Raw genomic sequence first — 17,315 nt, forward strand, 5'->3', positions numbered from 1 at the left:
AGCTGCGTCTGGCTGATCTCTCTTGAGCTTCTCTCAGTTTGTAGTTGATTGCTCGCAATGTGGGTTGATGAGGTGTGAACGGCCGTTCCTGTGGCCCTTGATGGCTTCTGCCTGCTGTCGAGAACCTGTTCTCCCCGATTTGTCTGTGTGTGGGGGTAGCAGCTTGTTTAGTGCTGTGAACTTCTTGTTCCAATATTTCGTTAGTTGTCACACCTGCATTGTAAATCAACCTCGTTTCTTCTTCCCCTACCAAGAATGTCTGTGCAACCAGTGCTGCTGCCTCTAAGTTCAGATTCTTGGTCTCTATGAGCTTTCGGAATATGCCTGCGTGGCCTATTCCTTCAATGAAAAAGTCTCTCAGCATTTCTCTCCTCAGTTCATCGGGGAACTCACATAAACTAGCCAACCTCCGAATTTCTGCCACAAAGGCGGGTATGCTCTGGCCCACACAGCGTCTGTAGTTGTAGAACCTGTGTCTGGCCATGTGTAGGCTGTTCGCTGGCTTCAGGTGGTCTCTTACCAGTGTGCTCAATTCTTCAAACGACTTGCTTGCTGGTTTCTCGGGTGCCAACATATCCTTCATTGAAGCGTATGTTTTCGACCCACAGCTGGTCAAGAGATGGGCTCTTCTCTTGTCTGCCTTATCGTCGCCTAACCAGTCTTTGGTTACAAAGCTTTGCTGGAGCCTTTCTTTCACGTCCTCCCAATTATCTCCCGCATTGTACTTTTCATCTGATCCGTTGTTCGCCATTCTGTGGATTCTGTAATCCCATCCTCGTCGCCATTGTAAAGTCCTGTCCCCTCAGTACAGATTCACATGAGGCATGCAGTGAATTCAAGGTCACGCTGGACCTGCACCTTTATTTCACAGCTCTGGAATGCTGCACTTGCCTGAGACCTGCCCTTATATACCTGTCTCTTGCAAGTGCACCCCTGGTGGTAAGGTATGCTGGTGGTTACAGGTCATATCTTATTACAGTCATGTATAGCATGTTAGGATACAGTTATATCTAATAATGTAAGATACATGACAACAGTGATAATCTTGCTTGTCTGTGCTGGACTTTACAGCAACACCCCTAATGACTGGTCCAAATAACCAAAGTTTTGCTTCAGAATGCCTACAATATGCTCCACACTAACTCTGGTGCTGGCATGGGTCTCGTTTTATCACCTCCCTGCTACAACTTTTCTCAGGCCATCTCCTCCAAAAAGATTTCCAGACTCTCTTCACTAAACGGCCCTTTAAGAGATGCAGTACACTGAAGTTGGCACTTCCACAGGTCCAACAATGCACTCTGCTAATGGGGAAAGCTGGGCATGCAGCATATTTAAACTACACATGCAGAATCTGTCGCGGTTGGGCTGCCACTCAACTAGCACAGGTGCACATATTAGCACAGGTATCAACAGTCATTTTGTTGGCCAGGCAACAGAATTAGCCTTGATATCCCATCACATTATGAATACATTGACATAAAAAGTGTTTGAAAAGAAAGAACTTAATAAAGGACTTTTCATGACCACAGACCATCCTAAAGCGCTTCACAGCCAATGGGGCATAGTCACTGATGTAATGTCAGAGTGCAGCCACCAATTTGTGCAATGAAAGATCCCAGAAACAGCAATGCGATAAATGTCCAGATAACCTTTTATAGTGCAGTTAGCTGAGGGACAAATATTGGCCAGGACACATCTTCTGTGCCATAGAATCTTTTACATCCACCTCAGAGGGCAGAAAGGGTATCAATCTAAGGTGCCATCCAAAACACAGCGCCTAGAATATGAGCACAAGTCTTTGGTGTGCCGTCTGAACTCATGACCATCTATCTCAAAGGTGTGCATGCCATTTTCATTAATTTTCTTGGCTTTTTGGGGATCATCTGCATTAAAAACATCTCAGTGGAGTCACCACATAAATTCCATGCTGTATTTGCATAATAGACTTTTACAGACTTTAGAGGCTACTGACCTTTGATATGTCAACAAAGCATCAGAAAAAATCCAAGAATTTCGGCAAGACCTGGGTGGTAAATGATCAACAGGGTCTCCACAGTGTGGGTAAACAGGTTTCCCACTAACACTGACTGATCCTGATTTTGTAGGGTTGAAATTTGATGAAAGGCAGAGAGAAGTGACATTTCCTCAAACGTTTGCTGCAGAGCTAGAAAGATGAGAGTTGCACAGGCCTTTGGTTTGTTTGTCTGCTTCATGTTAATTGACTGGGTAAGTTTTCCTTATGAATACGTCATACACATAGAGGATACATCATGAAGACCCATGGGCTGTGATTTATATCCTTAGAGTAGGCCGTCCTAATAACTCCTGAGTAATAAAGTCACAAAGGAGTTGCGAACAGTAACAAGAATAGGATATAAATCAAATCTCATTACTCTTTGGATGTACTGTTGTTTCTATAGCATGTTAAAAATTAATCTGTAAAGAATTAGGTAAATTTAATCAAGTAAAGAGTTGTGCTATAGTGCTCTGCAGATTGATCATTGTGCATCTAGAGGCACTGTGATTGGGAATTGCTGTATGATGTGGCGTTGGAACATTTAGAATTAATCTTTGAAGGAAAAACAATTCCTATCATTTGAATGTAATGACAACATCTTCATGTAATGCAAAAATATTCAATTGAAAGGTTATTATCAGACATGATATAATTATTATAATCTCCAGTGAGGTGCGCCTGAAAACTAAGCAATGATTAGCCCATTAGTAGTCAGGGCTTCAGTTATACAGCTAGTTTCACACAAATACAAAGTAGTTTTGGGTGCATATTAATCTGAAAATGGCAGTATAACATGGAAGTCAGGTTCCAATGTGGCTATCAAGTGCACTAAGGTAGAGACAAAATCTAGAGGTAGTTTCATAATAGTCTGGCTTTGCACCAAGTGCAGTATAACTCCATCCTGGTACAAAGCCAAGGTGGTAGACTGAACCTCGTCTAAAACGTTAATGTTAGGAAAAAGTGGACACTCCCACCCGCTGTTTCCTGACATTACAAATTAGGGATCATGGAGTTTGGATGTCCATGCAGTGCTCCTTGGTCACTTACCTCATAGAATTGGCAGGGAGTCGCCCAGCAGTATAGCTTTAATTTGCTTCTCAGAGAGTCACATTCTAAATATATTAGTCTGAGATCATGGGGTAGATTTTGTGTTCTTATGTTGCTTCTATTTCTATATATTTGAAATCAATGGTTCTATAACAGACTTTGCCAGATTAGCACCGAGGTGGTGAAGGTAAAAGTCGACCCCATATCTGTAATAGAGCACCCCTTATTGTCACCCTCCCAAGTAAAGGCATTTATATCTCACTGCTGACAGTGACATATTCTGTTTCTACCATAGATTGATTTTTTGCTTTTTTCAAAAACTTGCTTGTTTTGATGTCACAACTGTGAAAACACAAAAATACCTCAAATGTTCCAAAAATATTGTGTATTCTTATTATGTAAGGTGTACTGAACCGTGCCATAAATGCTTTGTGTGATCATGATTATAGATTCAGTGAAACAATTGAAACGGTTACTAAAGGGAGCATTTTATCCTTCATACTAAAGTCCTCCCTTTTTAATAAAACCTAGTTGGGTTAAATACTTGTGGCTCAGTATTGTATATGTAAAACCAATGCCCTTTCCTTTAATTTCTTACACGATTGAAGATTCAGTCAGAGACCGGAGGTTTTGCACCGTGCCCTCCTCAGCCTGTCAATCCAGGTGACCGATACAGATCGAAACAGTGTTCAGAGAAGGAATGGCTGACTTGTACAGATGATGAGTGGGTAGGTGGTGCCATTTCATCTCTTTATTGTGAAATGATACATTACAAATAACTAAACTAATATACTTCTGCATTATTCAAATAGGGCCCTAAATGTCCATCTGGGTGCAGAATGCAAGGATTAATAGAGACCAAGAATCAACAAAATGATGACCGGGTACAAGAGCTTCGACGGATGTTGGAAAACTGTTCCAAAACATTTGGGAATACTCACATTAGTGTGACAGAAGCTGTCAATAGAATCAGACAGACTCTGAACGGAATAGGAAGTGAGTGATTGCTATGTGTATGTTTCTTAAAGAAGGTTTCAGCTTTTGTTTCCACAGATAAACTTATTTTAAAATTGTTCCTATTTGGCTTTTACTGGTTTTCATTTTAAAATTGAATTACTAACTCACTCGAGTTTTCAAAATATTGCATATTTCTGAGCATTTTATAACTTTTCCCCTCTTTCAATTTTGCATCAGAAAATGCAACACTTTCCCCAACATTCATTTGGATTTAGTTTTTTTTTAGTTCGTTGAAAAAAATGTACATGGAGAAATATATAAAACCATTTGGAACCATATCCATTTCTAGCAGGATTCTTGTGTTATTTTTAGGGTTTGGGGACACCTACTATAAGCTGGTGGATCATCTGAATGCCAGACTTACCATCTTGCAGAATAAAATCAATGATCAAAATCTCAAAATAAAACTACTACAAAATAGTATATTAGAACAATTCAAAGATGTCTCAAGACTGGAGGTAAAGACTTTACTTATTTTGAAATTGCAGTATTTTTATTCTGACTATAGGAGGTATAGAAGTTTGTGAGCCTTATTTACAAAAAATCCTAATTATTAATATTGTTACATTTTTGTCATTAACTTAATCATTTGTAGATGAAAATATTTGACAGAATTGTTTGGATATGATTGTATTTTTGTATCTTCTTCACACGTGTTTGAATATCTTCCCAAAATTCTAACTTTTCTGAATATTGAATTGTTTTGGCAGCATTGAAGTCCATTCAGAGAAAGAACTTCTTTAAGGTTGGCAGCTACTTGTTAATTTGTTCTCAGGATGTGGGTGATGCTGGCAAGGACACATTTATTGCCCATCACTAGCTGCCATAAGAACATGGTGGTGGGCCTTTCCCTTGAATCATTGCAGTCCTTGTGGCAATGCTGCTCCCACAATGCTGCAATTTTACAGATATCATTACCACTGACTATGAGAACTGTAATGATAATTGAAGTGAAGTGATTCATTTCCTGGCAGCTTGTGGTATCATCCATAAATATTTTTGGAGGTTGGGCTTTTTCGCTTTCAATTGTTTTTAAAAGCCGTCAACTATTTTCCACTTAGGTTGCTACACTTAGTTAACCTCTTCTACTCATATTCACGGCCACCCTCTCAATCTTGCTATCTCCCATGACCTCTCTACTCCCTTGGTTTCAATCACAGACAAGGCCATCTCGAAACACTTCCTCCGATTCCTCACCATCCACATCCCCACTTCCAATCCCATTTCCTTCTGAGTCAACTCCAGGGAAAAAATGCCCACCCCCTACACCTCCCTCAAAAAACCCATCATTGACCCTTCTGTCTTTGCAACCTACCACCCCATCTCCAACCTCCCTTCTCCTCTATCCATGCCCGTCTTTCTCGCAACTCCCAGTTTGAATCTCCCTAATCTGATTTTCATCTCTTCCACAGAACCGAAATGACCCTTTTCAAAGTCACAAATGATTAAAATCAAACATTATAAGAACATAAGAACATAAGAAATAGGAGCAGGAGTAGGCCATACGGACCCTTGAGACTGCTCCACCTTTCAATAAGATCATGGCTGATCTGATCATGGACTCAGCTCCACTTCCCTGCCGGCTCCCCATAACCCCTTATTTCCTTATTGATTAAGAAACCGTCTATTTCTGTCTTAAATTTATTCAATGTCCCAGCTTCCACAGCTCTCTGAGGCAGTGAATTCCACAGATTCACAATCCTCTGAGAGAAGAAATTTCTCCTCAACTCTGTTTTAAATGGGCGGCCTCTTATTCTAAGATCATGCCCTCTAGTTCGAGTCTCCCCCATCAGTGGAAACATCCTCTCTGCATCCACCCTGTCAAGTCCCCTCATAATCTTATACATCTCAATAAGATCACCTCTCAGTCTTCTGAATTCTAATGAGTAGAAGCCCAACCTACTCAACCTTTCCTCATGTCAACCCCCTCATCTCCGGAATCAACCTAGTGAACCTTTTCTAAACTGCCTCCAAAACAAGTATATCCTTTCGTAAATATGGAAACCAAAACTGCGCGCAGTATTCCAGGTGTGGCCTCACTAATACCTTAAAAAACTGTAGTAAGACTTCCCTGCTTTTATACTCCATCCCCTTTGCAATAAAGGCCAAGATACCATTGGCTTTCCTGATCACTTGCTGTACCTGCATACTATCCTTTTGTGTTTCATGCACACGTACCTCCGTGCCCCGCTGTACTGCAGCACTTTGCAATCTTTCTCCATTTAAATAATAACTTGTTCTTTGATTTTTTTCTGCCAAAGTGCATGACCTCACACTTTCCAACATTATACTCCATCTGCCAAATTTTTGCCCACTCACTTAGCCTGTCTATGTCCTTTTGCAGGTTTTTTGTGTCCTCCTCACTCATTGCTTTTCCTCCCATCTTTGTATCGTCAGCAAACTTGGCTACATTACACTCAGTCCCTTCTTCCAAGTCGTTAATATAGATTGTAAATAGTAAATAATTATGCTGAAGTGTCATATTAAGGATGATCTGTTTGTGGATGTGTAATATGTTTGTACATGTAAATGTGTATTTGCAACATACATAAATATATAGGGATCATTTTTCACTTTCGATGTACTTTGGACAGATAATGGGTGGAGCCGGCCCAATGATGCCAGTGAGGGGCTCGACCCCTTTTGATAGTTGGACCTCACTTACATTGAACTTGCCATGTTGAGGGGCAGTAACTCCAGCACAGAGCACCAGCCTGCAGATCAGCGAAAGGGCACAGAAATCAAGACAAAAGATACAGAGTATGATGAGGATGGAGCAGGGCCAGCACTTATACTTATACTTATACTTATACTTCAAGGCCAGAAAGTGCCATATAAAATGCATTTTATATGGCACTTTTTGCTTCCATTAGTTCTTTCATGCATGCTGGTTCTGGCCATTTCCCACTCTGTATAGTTGTTGGGTCCAATACGCATCGGTATTGTGTTGTACTTTACTGAAATGGCATTGGGGTCCCAACTACATCATTGGAGATCGAGGTTCATGGCATAATTAGGGTCCTACTTGTTTCTGGCTCGAAAATCAGAGTGGGCAGGAACAGGCAGGACCCTCATTATGCCATGTCAATTTTTCAATTTTGGTCTCACTCCTGCCCTCGCACCTTCCTGCTAAAAAACAAAGGTTACGACCACAATTTACATGGGTAGTTATTTCCTAAAGAATTCCAGTTGGTCTGCTCCTTCTGTTCCTCTGTAAGTTCTGTGCTTTTCCCTCTACTCTACAAATGTCTCCTTACGCTTCTCCCGCAATCTTTTAAATTGCACTCTCTGGGGAAACATAGAAACATAGAAAAAAGGAGCAGCAGTAGGCCATTCGGCCCTTCGAGCCTGCACCACCATTCAATATGATCATGGCTGATCCTCTATCTCAACACCATATTCACGCTTTCTCTCCATTCCCCTTGATGCCTTTTGTGTCTGGAAATCTATCTAACTCCTCAAATATATTCAGTGACTTGGCCTCCACAGGTTCACCACCCTCTGAGTGAAGAAATTTCTCATCTCAGTCCTAAATTTCCTACCCCATATCCTGAGACTGTGATCCCTTTTTCTAGACTTCCCAACCAGGGGAAACATCCTCCCCGCATCCAGTCTGTCCAGCCCTGTCAGAATTTTATACGTTTCAATGAGATCCACTCTCATTCTTCTAAACTCTAGTGAATACAGGCCGAGTCGATCCAATCTCTCCTCATAACATAGTGCTGCCATCCGAGGAATAAGTCTGATGAACCTTCGCTGCACTCCCACTATGGCAAGTATATCTTTTCTTAGGTAAGGAGACCAAAACTGAACACAATACTCCAGGTGCGGTCTCACCAAGGCCCTGTATAACTGTAGTAAGACATCCTTGCTCCTGTACTCAAATCCTCTTGCAATGAAGGCCAACATACCATTTGCCTTCCTAACTGCTTGCTGCATCTGCATGTTTGCTTTCAATGACAAGAACACCCAGGTCCCTTTGCACATTGACATTTCCCAAGCTATCACCATTTAAATAATACTTTGGGCCCAAGTTTCCACACGATAACAAGCGGGCGCCCCTCTGAGCTGGGCGCCCGTTTTTCGCGCCTAAAACGGCGCCTAAAAAAAACTCGCGATTCTGGAGCGTTCTGCCTGGCACGGCGCCCAGGGGGGCGGAGCCTACACTCGCGCCGATTTTTTAAGTGGGAGGGGGCGGGTACTATTTAAATTAGTTTTTTTCCTGCCGGCAACGCTGCGCGTGCGCGTTGGAGTGTTCGCGCACGTGCAGTGTGAAAAAAACATTGGCACTCGGCCATTTTTGTAGTTCTTTGTAGCTGTTTAATTTTTGAACATTTTTTTAATAAAAGCACATTGCCATCAGCACATCAGCACTTGCAGCCTTCTCACTGTCTCCTCCCCCCTCCCCCCGCGGGAAGAACGGGCGCCTCCTCGCCCCCCGCGGGAAAGAACGGGCGCCTCCTCTCCCCCCGCGGGAAGAACGGGCGCCTCCTCTCCCCCCCCGCCCCCCGCGGGAAGAACGGGCGCCTCCCCCCCCGCGGGAAAGAACGGGCGCCCCCCCCCCACCGCAGGAAAGAACGGGCGCCTCCTCTCCCCCCCCGCCCCCCGCGGGAAGAACGGGCGCCACCCCCCCACCGCAGGAAAGAACGGGCGCCTCCTCTCCCCCCCCGCCCCCCGCGGGAAGAACGGGCGCCTCCTCTCCCCCCCGCCCCCCGCGGGAAGAACGGGCGCCTCCTCCCCCCCCCCGCGGGAAGAACGGGCGCCTCAGGCTGACTGCAGCATTCTACGTGCCTTCACACAGGTAGGAAGATGGTTTATTTAATCTTTTCTTTGCTTATAAATGTTTATTCAGGTTGGATTTATTTGTATAATATTTGTAGAAGTATAAATAAGGATTTATTGTAGAATTTAATGACTTCCCTTCCCCCCCCTCCTCCCCTCCCCCCCCACCTCGTTCTGGACACCTAATTTGTAACCTGCGCCTGATTTTTTAATGTGTAGAACAGGTTTTTTCCGTTCTACAAAAATCTTCACTTGCTCCATTCTAACTTAGTTTGGAGTACGTTTTCACTGTGGAAACTTTGAAATCAGGCGTCAGTGGCCGGACACGCCCCCTTTTGAAGAAAAAATTCTGTTCCAAAGTAGAACTGTTCTACCTGACTAGAACTGCAGAAAAAAAAATGTGGAGAATTGCGATTTCTAAGATAGTCCGTTCTCCATCAGTTGCTCCTAAAAATCAGGCGCAAATCATGTGGAAACTTGGGCCCTTTGTCTTTATGTTTTTCCCTCCAAAGTGGATAACTTTACATTTATCCACATTATACTGCATCTGCCATGTGTTTGCCCACTCACTCAACCTATCTAAATCACCTTGCAGCATCTTTGCATCCTCCTCACAACTCACAATCCCACCTAGTTTTGTGTCGTCAGCAAACTTGGAAATATTACATTTGGTTCCCTCATCCAAATCATTTATATATATTGTGAATAGCTGGGGCCCAAATACTGATCCCTGTGGTACCCCACTAGTCACTGCCCGCCACTCCGAAAAAGACTCATTTATTCCTACTCTCTGTCAGTTAACCAATTTTCAATCCATGCCAGTATATTACCACCAATCCTATGTGCTTTAATTTTACACACTAACCTCTTATGTGGGACTTTATCAAAGGCTTTCTGAAAATCTAAATACACTACATCCACTAGTTCTCCCTTATCTTTCTATCAGTTACATCCTCAAAAAACTCCAGTAGGTTTGTCAAACATGATTTTCCTTTCATAAATCCATATTGACTTTGTCTAATCCCATTGATATTTTCTAAGTTCCGGTTATCATATCCTTTATAATAGACTAGTATTTTCCCTACTACTGATGTCTGGCTAACCGGTCTGTAGTTCCCTGTTTTCTCTCTCCTTCCTTTTATAAATAGCGGGGTTACATTTGCCACCCTCCAATCTGCAGGAACTGTTCCATAATCTATAGAATTTTGAAAGATGACAACCAATGCATCCACTATTTCCATCGCTACCTCTTTTAGTACTCTGGGATGCAGATCATCAGGCCCTGGGGATTCATCTGCCTTCAGTCCCATTAGTTTCTCCAGCACTATGTTCTTACTAATAATCATTTCCTTTAATTCTTCTTGCTCACTCGACCTTTGGTTCCCGAGCATTTCTGGGACGTTATTTGTGTCCTCTTCCGTGAAGACAGAACCGAAGTATTTATTTAATTGTTCTATGATTTCCTTGTTCCTCATTATAAATTCTCCCGTTTCTGACTGTAAAGGACCTACATTTGTCTTCAATAATCTTTTTCTTTTTACATATTTGTAGAAACTTTTGCAGTCAGTTTTTTTGTTCCTTGCAAGTTTACTCTCATACTCTATTTTTCCCCTCTTAATCAATCTCTTGGTTCTTTTTTGCTGAATTCTAAACTGTACCCAATCTTCAGGCGTGTTACTTTTTCTGGCAACTTTGTACAAGTCCTGTTTGGATCTAATACTATCCTTAATTTATTTTGTTAGCCATGAGTCCATAGAGAGATGTGACCTGGGCCCAGGAGAGGCGTGAATCCGGGGCCCAGAAGAGACGAGGGCCCAGAGGCAGCACGGGCCAGCCCACACTGCGATATGTGTGCGTGCTCTGTCTGTGCAGCAGAGCCTGTCTCCAGTTAGTCTTGGGTAATCCTTGCCACTGGACCAAGACCTAGCTCTGTCAAACCCGTGTGGTGGCTGGTGTGCAAAGGTCACTACACGTTAAAAAAATCCAAGTGCAGGCATCTTCCACCCTTCACGATGTAGTTCAGGATCTGAAATATTAGGTCTTTCATTGAAACACCTGTGAACTCATCCATTTTTGGCATGGAAGCAAGTCATCCTCGCTTCGAGGGACTGCCTATGATGATGATGATGTTAGCCATGGTTGGGCCACTTTTCCTTTTGTGTTTTTGTGTCAGAAAGGAATGTATAACTGTTGCAATTAATGCATTCATTCCTTAAATGTTAGCCATTGCCTATCCATCGTCATGCCTTTTCCTGAATCTTCCCAATCTATCATAGCCAATTCATTCCTCATATCTTCGTAGTTTCCTTTGTTTAGATTTAGGACCTTAGTTTCAGATTGTACTACTTCACTTTTCATCTTAATAAAGAATTCAATCATGTTATGGTTACTCTTCCCTAAAGGACCCCGCACAACAAGACTATTAATTAACCCCTTCCCATTGCACAATACCCAATCTAGGATAGCCTGTTCCCTAATAGGCTTCTCAATGTACTGGTCTAAAAAACCATCTCATACACACTCCAGGATTTCATCCTCCACAGTATTATTACTAGTTTAGTTTGGCCAGTCTATATGTATATTAAAGTCACTTACGATTATTGTAGTACCCTTGTTACATACATCTCTAATTTCCTGTCTGATGCCGTCCCCAACATTATTACAGTTCCCACCAATGTTTTCTGCCTCTTGGTGCTCCTTAGCTCCACCCAGGCTGATTCTACATCTTAATTTTCTGAGCCAATATCCTTTCTCATTATTGATCTGATTTCATTCTTTACTAGCAACGCTACACCATCCCCTTTTCCTTTTTACCTGTCCTTCCTAAATATCGAATATCCGTGGATATTCAGTTCCTAACCCTGGTCACTCTGCAACCATGTCTCCGTAATTGCAACTATATCGTATCCGTTTACATCTATTTGCGCTGTTAGTTCATCTACCTTATTACGAATGCTTCGTGCATTCAGATATAGTGTTTTTAGATTTGTCTTTTTTTGTACTATAGCGCTATTTGTCTTATCGCTATTTTTTCTCACCTGGACCTTATTTGTTAGTGCACTCTCTTGTTTGTATGCTCTGTCCCTTCCTGACATAATCTGGTTACCCTTACCACAATCACTTTAGCTTTCTAGATTTCTCTCCACTGGGACCCTCCCCACTCCCGCCCCCACCCCCCCCCCACCCTTATTTAGTTTAAAGCCCTATCTACCTCACTAGTCATTCAATTCGCTAGAACTCTGATAGTTCAGGTGTAGTCCGTTCCCACGGAACAGCTCTCTCTTTCCCGAGTATTGGTGCCAGCACCCCATGAATTGAAACCCACTTCCCCCACACCAACCTCTGAACCATGCATTCATCTCACTGATTCTATTGACCCTATGCCAATTTGCTCGTGGCTCAGGTAATAATCCAGAGATTGTTACCTTTGTGGTTCTGCTTTTCAATTTAGTCCCTAGCTGCTCAAACTCTCTCAGCAGAACCTTTTTTTTAGTCCTACCTATGTCATTGGTATCTACGTGTACCATGACAACTGGATCCTCTTCCTCCAAGTTCTTCTCCAGCCCAGAAGAGATGTCCTTTACCCTGGCACTGGGTAGGCAACACAGCCTTTGGGACCCACACTCTCGGCAACAGAGAACCTTATTCATCCCCCTAGCTATATTGTCCCCTACTACAATCACCTTCCTCTTTACTCCCCCACTTGAACGGCTTTCTGCACCACCATGCCTTAGTCAGTCTGCTCATCCACCCCGCAGCCTGCACACTTGTCCACAAGGGTTGCAAGAACCTCAAATCTACTGGACATGTGCAGGGACTGAGGCTCCTGCAATACTACCTCCTGGATCCCCATATCTGCCTCACTCGCAGTCACACCCTCCTGTCCCTGACCACGTGTCAATTCTAAAGTATTTAATCTAGAGGGTGTGGCTGCCTCCTGGAGCAAAAGGTCCAGATAACTTTCTCCCTCCCTGATGTCTCGCAATGTCTGCAGCTCGGACTCCAGCACCTCAACACGGATTTGAAGTTCGTCAAGTCGCAGACACTTACCGCAGATGTAGTCGCCCTGAACCAAAACATCCAGAAGCTCCCACATATTGCAGCAGCAACACATCTCCTGTTTTCCCATTATTTTATTTAATTAATTAGTTTAGTGTTAATCAAAGTATTTACCTCAGATAGTTTATTAAATTAGTTAAATAAATAAAGATTAGTTTTTAGAATTTAGTTATATACTATATGTTAACTTAAAAGAAAACCTTAGCCCACAGTCATTACCAATCACTTACCTGCCTTACCTGTGATGTCCACTGCAGAGTTCTCCCCACCTGGAGCCGTGCAATCTCCTGAGTCAAAAAACAGGTAAAAATCCAGGCCAATTGGGGAAAAAAATCTGGTAAAATTCTTCTCCAACCCAACCAGGCAATCAAAACTACTCCAGGTGATCACACTGGCCATATTAGATTCCTTGAAGTTGCAGGCCTGCTGCAGCTTTTATCCCCACCCTCAGGCCTCGGTCTGCTCCTGCTCAGGTATGCCTCCACTCTGTGAAAGAAGTTAGGAAAAACAAAGCAAAGCAACACCTCCCGCCCCCCACTTCACCAAACTCTCCCACTTTCCAAACTCTCAAGTTTCCCACTCTGTGCTGCTGCACTCCATGCTAACAGGGAAGGTGCAAACCAGATGGCATGATTATGATGTATTTAGCAGCATAGGTTTCAACTCAGCTCAGCCGCAGTTGGCTAGGTGCTGCCTCTGTTTCCACCGTCCCTTAATCTATTCAAATCCTAATCAGTCATCATGGTTTCCAGTCCCTCTTTAGTTAACAGCAGTATTACTGCCATTTTCAGTGCTGGGGGCATTTTGCTTGCTATTTTAGCACTCAAAGCTTCTATTGACGATAACCACTTTCTGATTGGGTTATCTTATGGTCTTCTTAGGAATCTTGTGCCTTTAACAAACACATAAATGGCACAAGATGTTACAATTTGTATGTCATCTATTGTATTTACGATATATATGTATATCTTTACTAGTAAATCATTGATCTTGGATGACAACTGGTCATCTGATTAGTACTTTCAGTCCAAGAATCATTAAAATTAGTTTTTATTGTCAAGCTGTTTTTTTTGGGGGTGGGGGACAGTTTCAGGTTTTGTTGTTAGTTAAGAAAGACATAGAAAAACATTAAAGTTACAACAGGGAACTAGGCCATTCTGCCCACTCAGTCTGTGCTGGCATTTATCCTCCATGCGAGTCCTCGTCACAATTTGCCTCCCCCCACCCCCCACCCCATTCCCATATCCCTTCATCCCCTTTTCCTTCATCCCTGATCTAATCTTATCTTTAATGTTGAGATCGTTTTTGCCTCATCCGCTAACCCTGTAAGTGTCTTCCACAGCCTCACAACTCTCTGTGTAAAAAGATCCTTTTGCTCTCTGTTCTAAATTGCTTCCATTTAATTTTGTATCTATGGCCCCCTTATTCTAGAGGCCAGTCAATGGAAAAGAATATCGGGCATTGTATAACACTGGCTGCCAATTTGTTGTCGACTATTTTGCACTAATGCCGAAGACTAATTTTACCCTAAGAATCCCTGATTCAGTCGATGTTGCATTCAAGCATCTGATTGCTCCACAGCTTATGTACTCATGCCTCCACAAACATCTAAGCAGTGCAGCTCATCCATGAGAATTATGTAACGCAAACCATTATCCCTTACACAATCTACTTGGTCTTTGGGAACTGCATGGCCCATGGGGTGATGGGCGCAGGGGGTGGGGGGAAGGGGGGAGGTCACCAAATTATTTTTTTTCTCTAGTAATGATAACCGCTGTTTGATGAAGATATTATTTCTTTGTTAGGTTGACATTGACATCAAGATACGATCTTGCAAAGGATCTTGTACCAAGTCAGTTGTTTACAATATCAACAAAGAAAGTAATGCCCAAATGGAGAAATCTCTCAGATCAATGACTGGTATGAGACTGGATAGGATCGAATCTCACAAGCCAATACATACACTCAAACTGAGTTCGGTGAAGAAATCTGATGTACTTACTGGCTACAAATCTGCACCTGATGTTGATCATGAATATCCTAAGTTTTGGGAAGAAATACACACAAGGTTAATTAGCCTAGAAAATGATATACCACATGCAAATTCCCATCTAGATTCTTACTATTATGAAGGTTCATTCTTAACTCCTACCCCTATGACTACAATTACTGTCTCCACTGACAAAGGTGTAGACACTCATACAATTGGCATAGAGAGTAGTGATGTGTTTGCCACTCCTAACGGAACTAGCAGCACAAGAAGGGGCAATACACCCTTAACCCATGGAGTAAACAGCACAAGAAAAGCTGAGACATCTTTAATTCATGGTAATGCAGATATTAGCACTGAAGAGCGACATTTCACAAAAGACTCAGTCAAAGCAAGCTCCTCATATAGTTCTCATACCACGAAAATATCTCAATCCATAACTGGTTCCAAAACTCTCATAAACCAGACTTTTAGCAAAGACAGTGACATACAGACAATCAATCGTGATCATTTTCCTGATCCATCATTCTTCAATTCGGAACATATAGGCTTTAAGAAAATATCATTGTCGCAAGTAAGTAAAGGTTTTTCTGGAAATTCAACTCACACGAAGACCAGCAACTCTGGCAATTTCACTGATTATTCAAATTTAGGGCATTTTGATGACTCTAATACAATTGACAACAGAGAACGTGTCTTCTCTTCAGCCAAAGAGGTGACAGATTCCAAAGACAGTGCATCTCACACAGAATCTTTTAGCGTTAGCAGTATCCATAGGTCCACTAATATAGAGGATTCTGAGGGGTTTCCCAAAATCTCAAATACCATGCAACCTTCTTTCGACCCAAGCTTATTCTTCGATGATAAAAGTGGAGCGGATTTTCCTGATATACATGCTCGCAGCTTTAACATGGAAGAAGTGCAGAAGATTAAAGGCTACATTGGGAAAAGTAGGTTTAAGTGTCATTTAAATTAAAAAAGTTTGCTTTTTTTTGGTAAAACCAAGTCAATATGCAGATGAAATCAATGAGTTGTGATTATACATTGTTTTATGGGCAGGTTTTTTGATAACCTGTTTTACAGGCATAATTTGTAGTCTAGAAGCATATTCATTTAAACACATTTCATATGCTAGTCAGGTGGAAGCCGTATGTCTTAATGAAGGATAAGTCTTGAATTTGATCATATTATATGTTTGTTACTTTCCAAGAGACGTCCTGGGGAAAGTGTTGTGTGACAATTACAGAAAGTGCACGTAATATATCTAATAGTTACAACATTAGCTTTTTTATTTGTGTCTAACTCAAATGGTTCAACTACTCTAGAGCATTTCTAATTTAACATGTATCTTTTCTTGACATCTTTTTTAGATTGTGACGACATCATACAAAAACATGCATTGGGTCATGAAGATGGTTTATTCAAGATAAAACCAACTGGCTCTGCTGATGTTGTGACTGTTTACTGTGATCAGAGTACTGGTCTGGGTGGTTGGGTCCTGATTCAGCAGCGAACGGGTGAATCAGTTCACTTTAACCGATCATGGGATGAGTACAAGAGGGGATTTGGTAGCATTGATGATCAAGGCCAAGGAGATATCTGGCTGGGAAATGAAATCCTCCATTTACTCACAAAAAAGGAAAGTATCCTTCGTGTAGAGCTAGAGGATTGGTCAGGGAATGAGGCATATGCTGAATATACTGTAACTATAGGCTCCGAATCAGAAAGTTACATGCTGAAAATTGCCAATTATAATGGTAATGCTGGGGATGCATTAATAACAGGGTTAGCACTGGATAGGAAACATACTTCCCATGCAAACATGAAATTTAGCACTTATGATAGAGATAATGATAAATGGGAGGAGAACTGTGCACAATTTTATGGAGGGGGTTGGTGGTACAATAGTTGTCAGACAGCTAATCTAAATGGGATTTACTACCATGGTGGACTGTATGATCCTCGTAATAACATGCCATATGAAATAGAAAATGGAGTGATATGGGTCCCTTTCAAGGGTATTGACTACTCACTTAAGGTGGTAAAGGTGAAAATCCGAACAATTCCTTCAATTTAGACGAAGAATTTCTGTTAATAGTTGCATAAACGTTATTGGAAGTTTTATGCTTCGTTACATCAAAAATCTACCTCTTTGCATAAATTTCATTTGTAATGTCTCAACACGTGAACAATCTGTTGGAAGATCTGCACCAATACTGAATAAATGGGTGACCATAATATTTCATCTAATAGTTAACCAGGAACAGATGTCGTATTCATTCATTCATTTGTTTTTAATTTGAATGCAATCAAGAATATGTAGCCAAATTTAAGTAAATGTGTAATTGGACATCCCGGGGCCGAAATTGCCCCTTCCATTAAGGACTGTTAACGCCGGAAATT

The 17,315-nt window shown here is 41.9% G+C and overlaps 1 protein-coding gene across 1 annotated transcript; it reads left to right on the forward strand.

The window, feature by feature from the left end:
• Positions 1–2,172: 2,172 nt before the first annotated feature.
• LOC139233894 (fibrinogen alpha chain-like) lies at positions 2,173–16,989 on the forward strand. Its single transcript, XM_070864546.1, has 6 exons — positions 2,173–2,226; positions 3,673–3,792; positions 3,877–4,060; positions 4,394–4,539; positions 14,728–15,862; positions 16,283–16,989. The coding sequence occupies exons 1-6, from the start codon at positions 2,173–2,175 to the stop codon at positions 16,987–16,989; spliced, it is 2,346 nt and encodes a 781-aa protein (XP_070720647.1).
• The last annotated feature ends 326 nt before the right edge of the window (positions 16,990–17,315 follow it).

Source organism: Pristiophorus japonicus, chromosome 2 (assembly GCF_044704955.1).
Source record: "Pristiophorus japonicus isolate sPriJap1 chromosome 2, sPriJap1.hap1, whole genome shotgun sequence".
Lineage (NCBI taxonomy): Eukaryota > Metazoa > Chordata > Chondrichthyes > Pristiophoridae > Pristiophorus > Pristiophorus japonicus.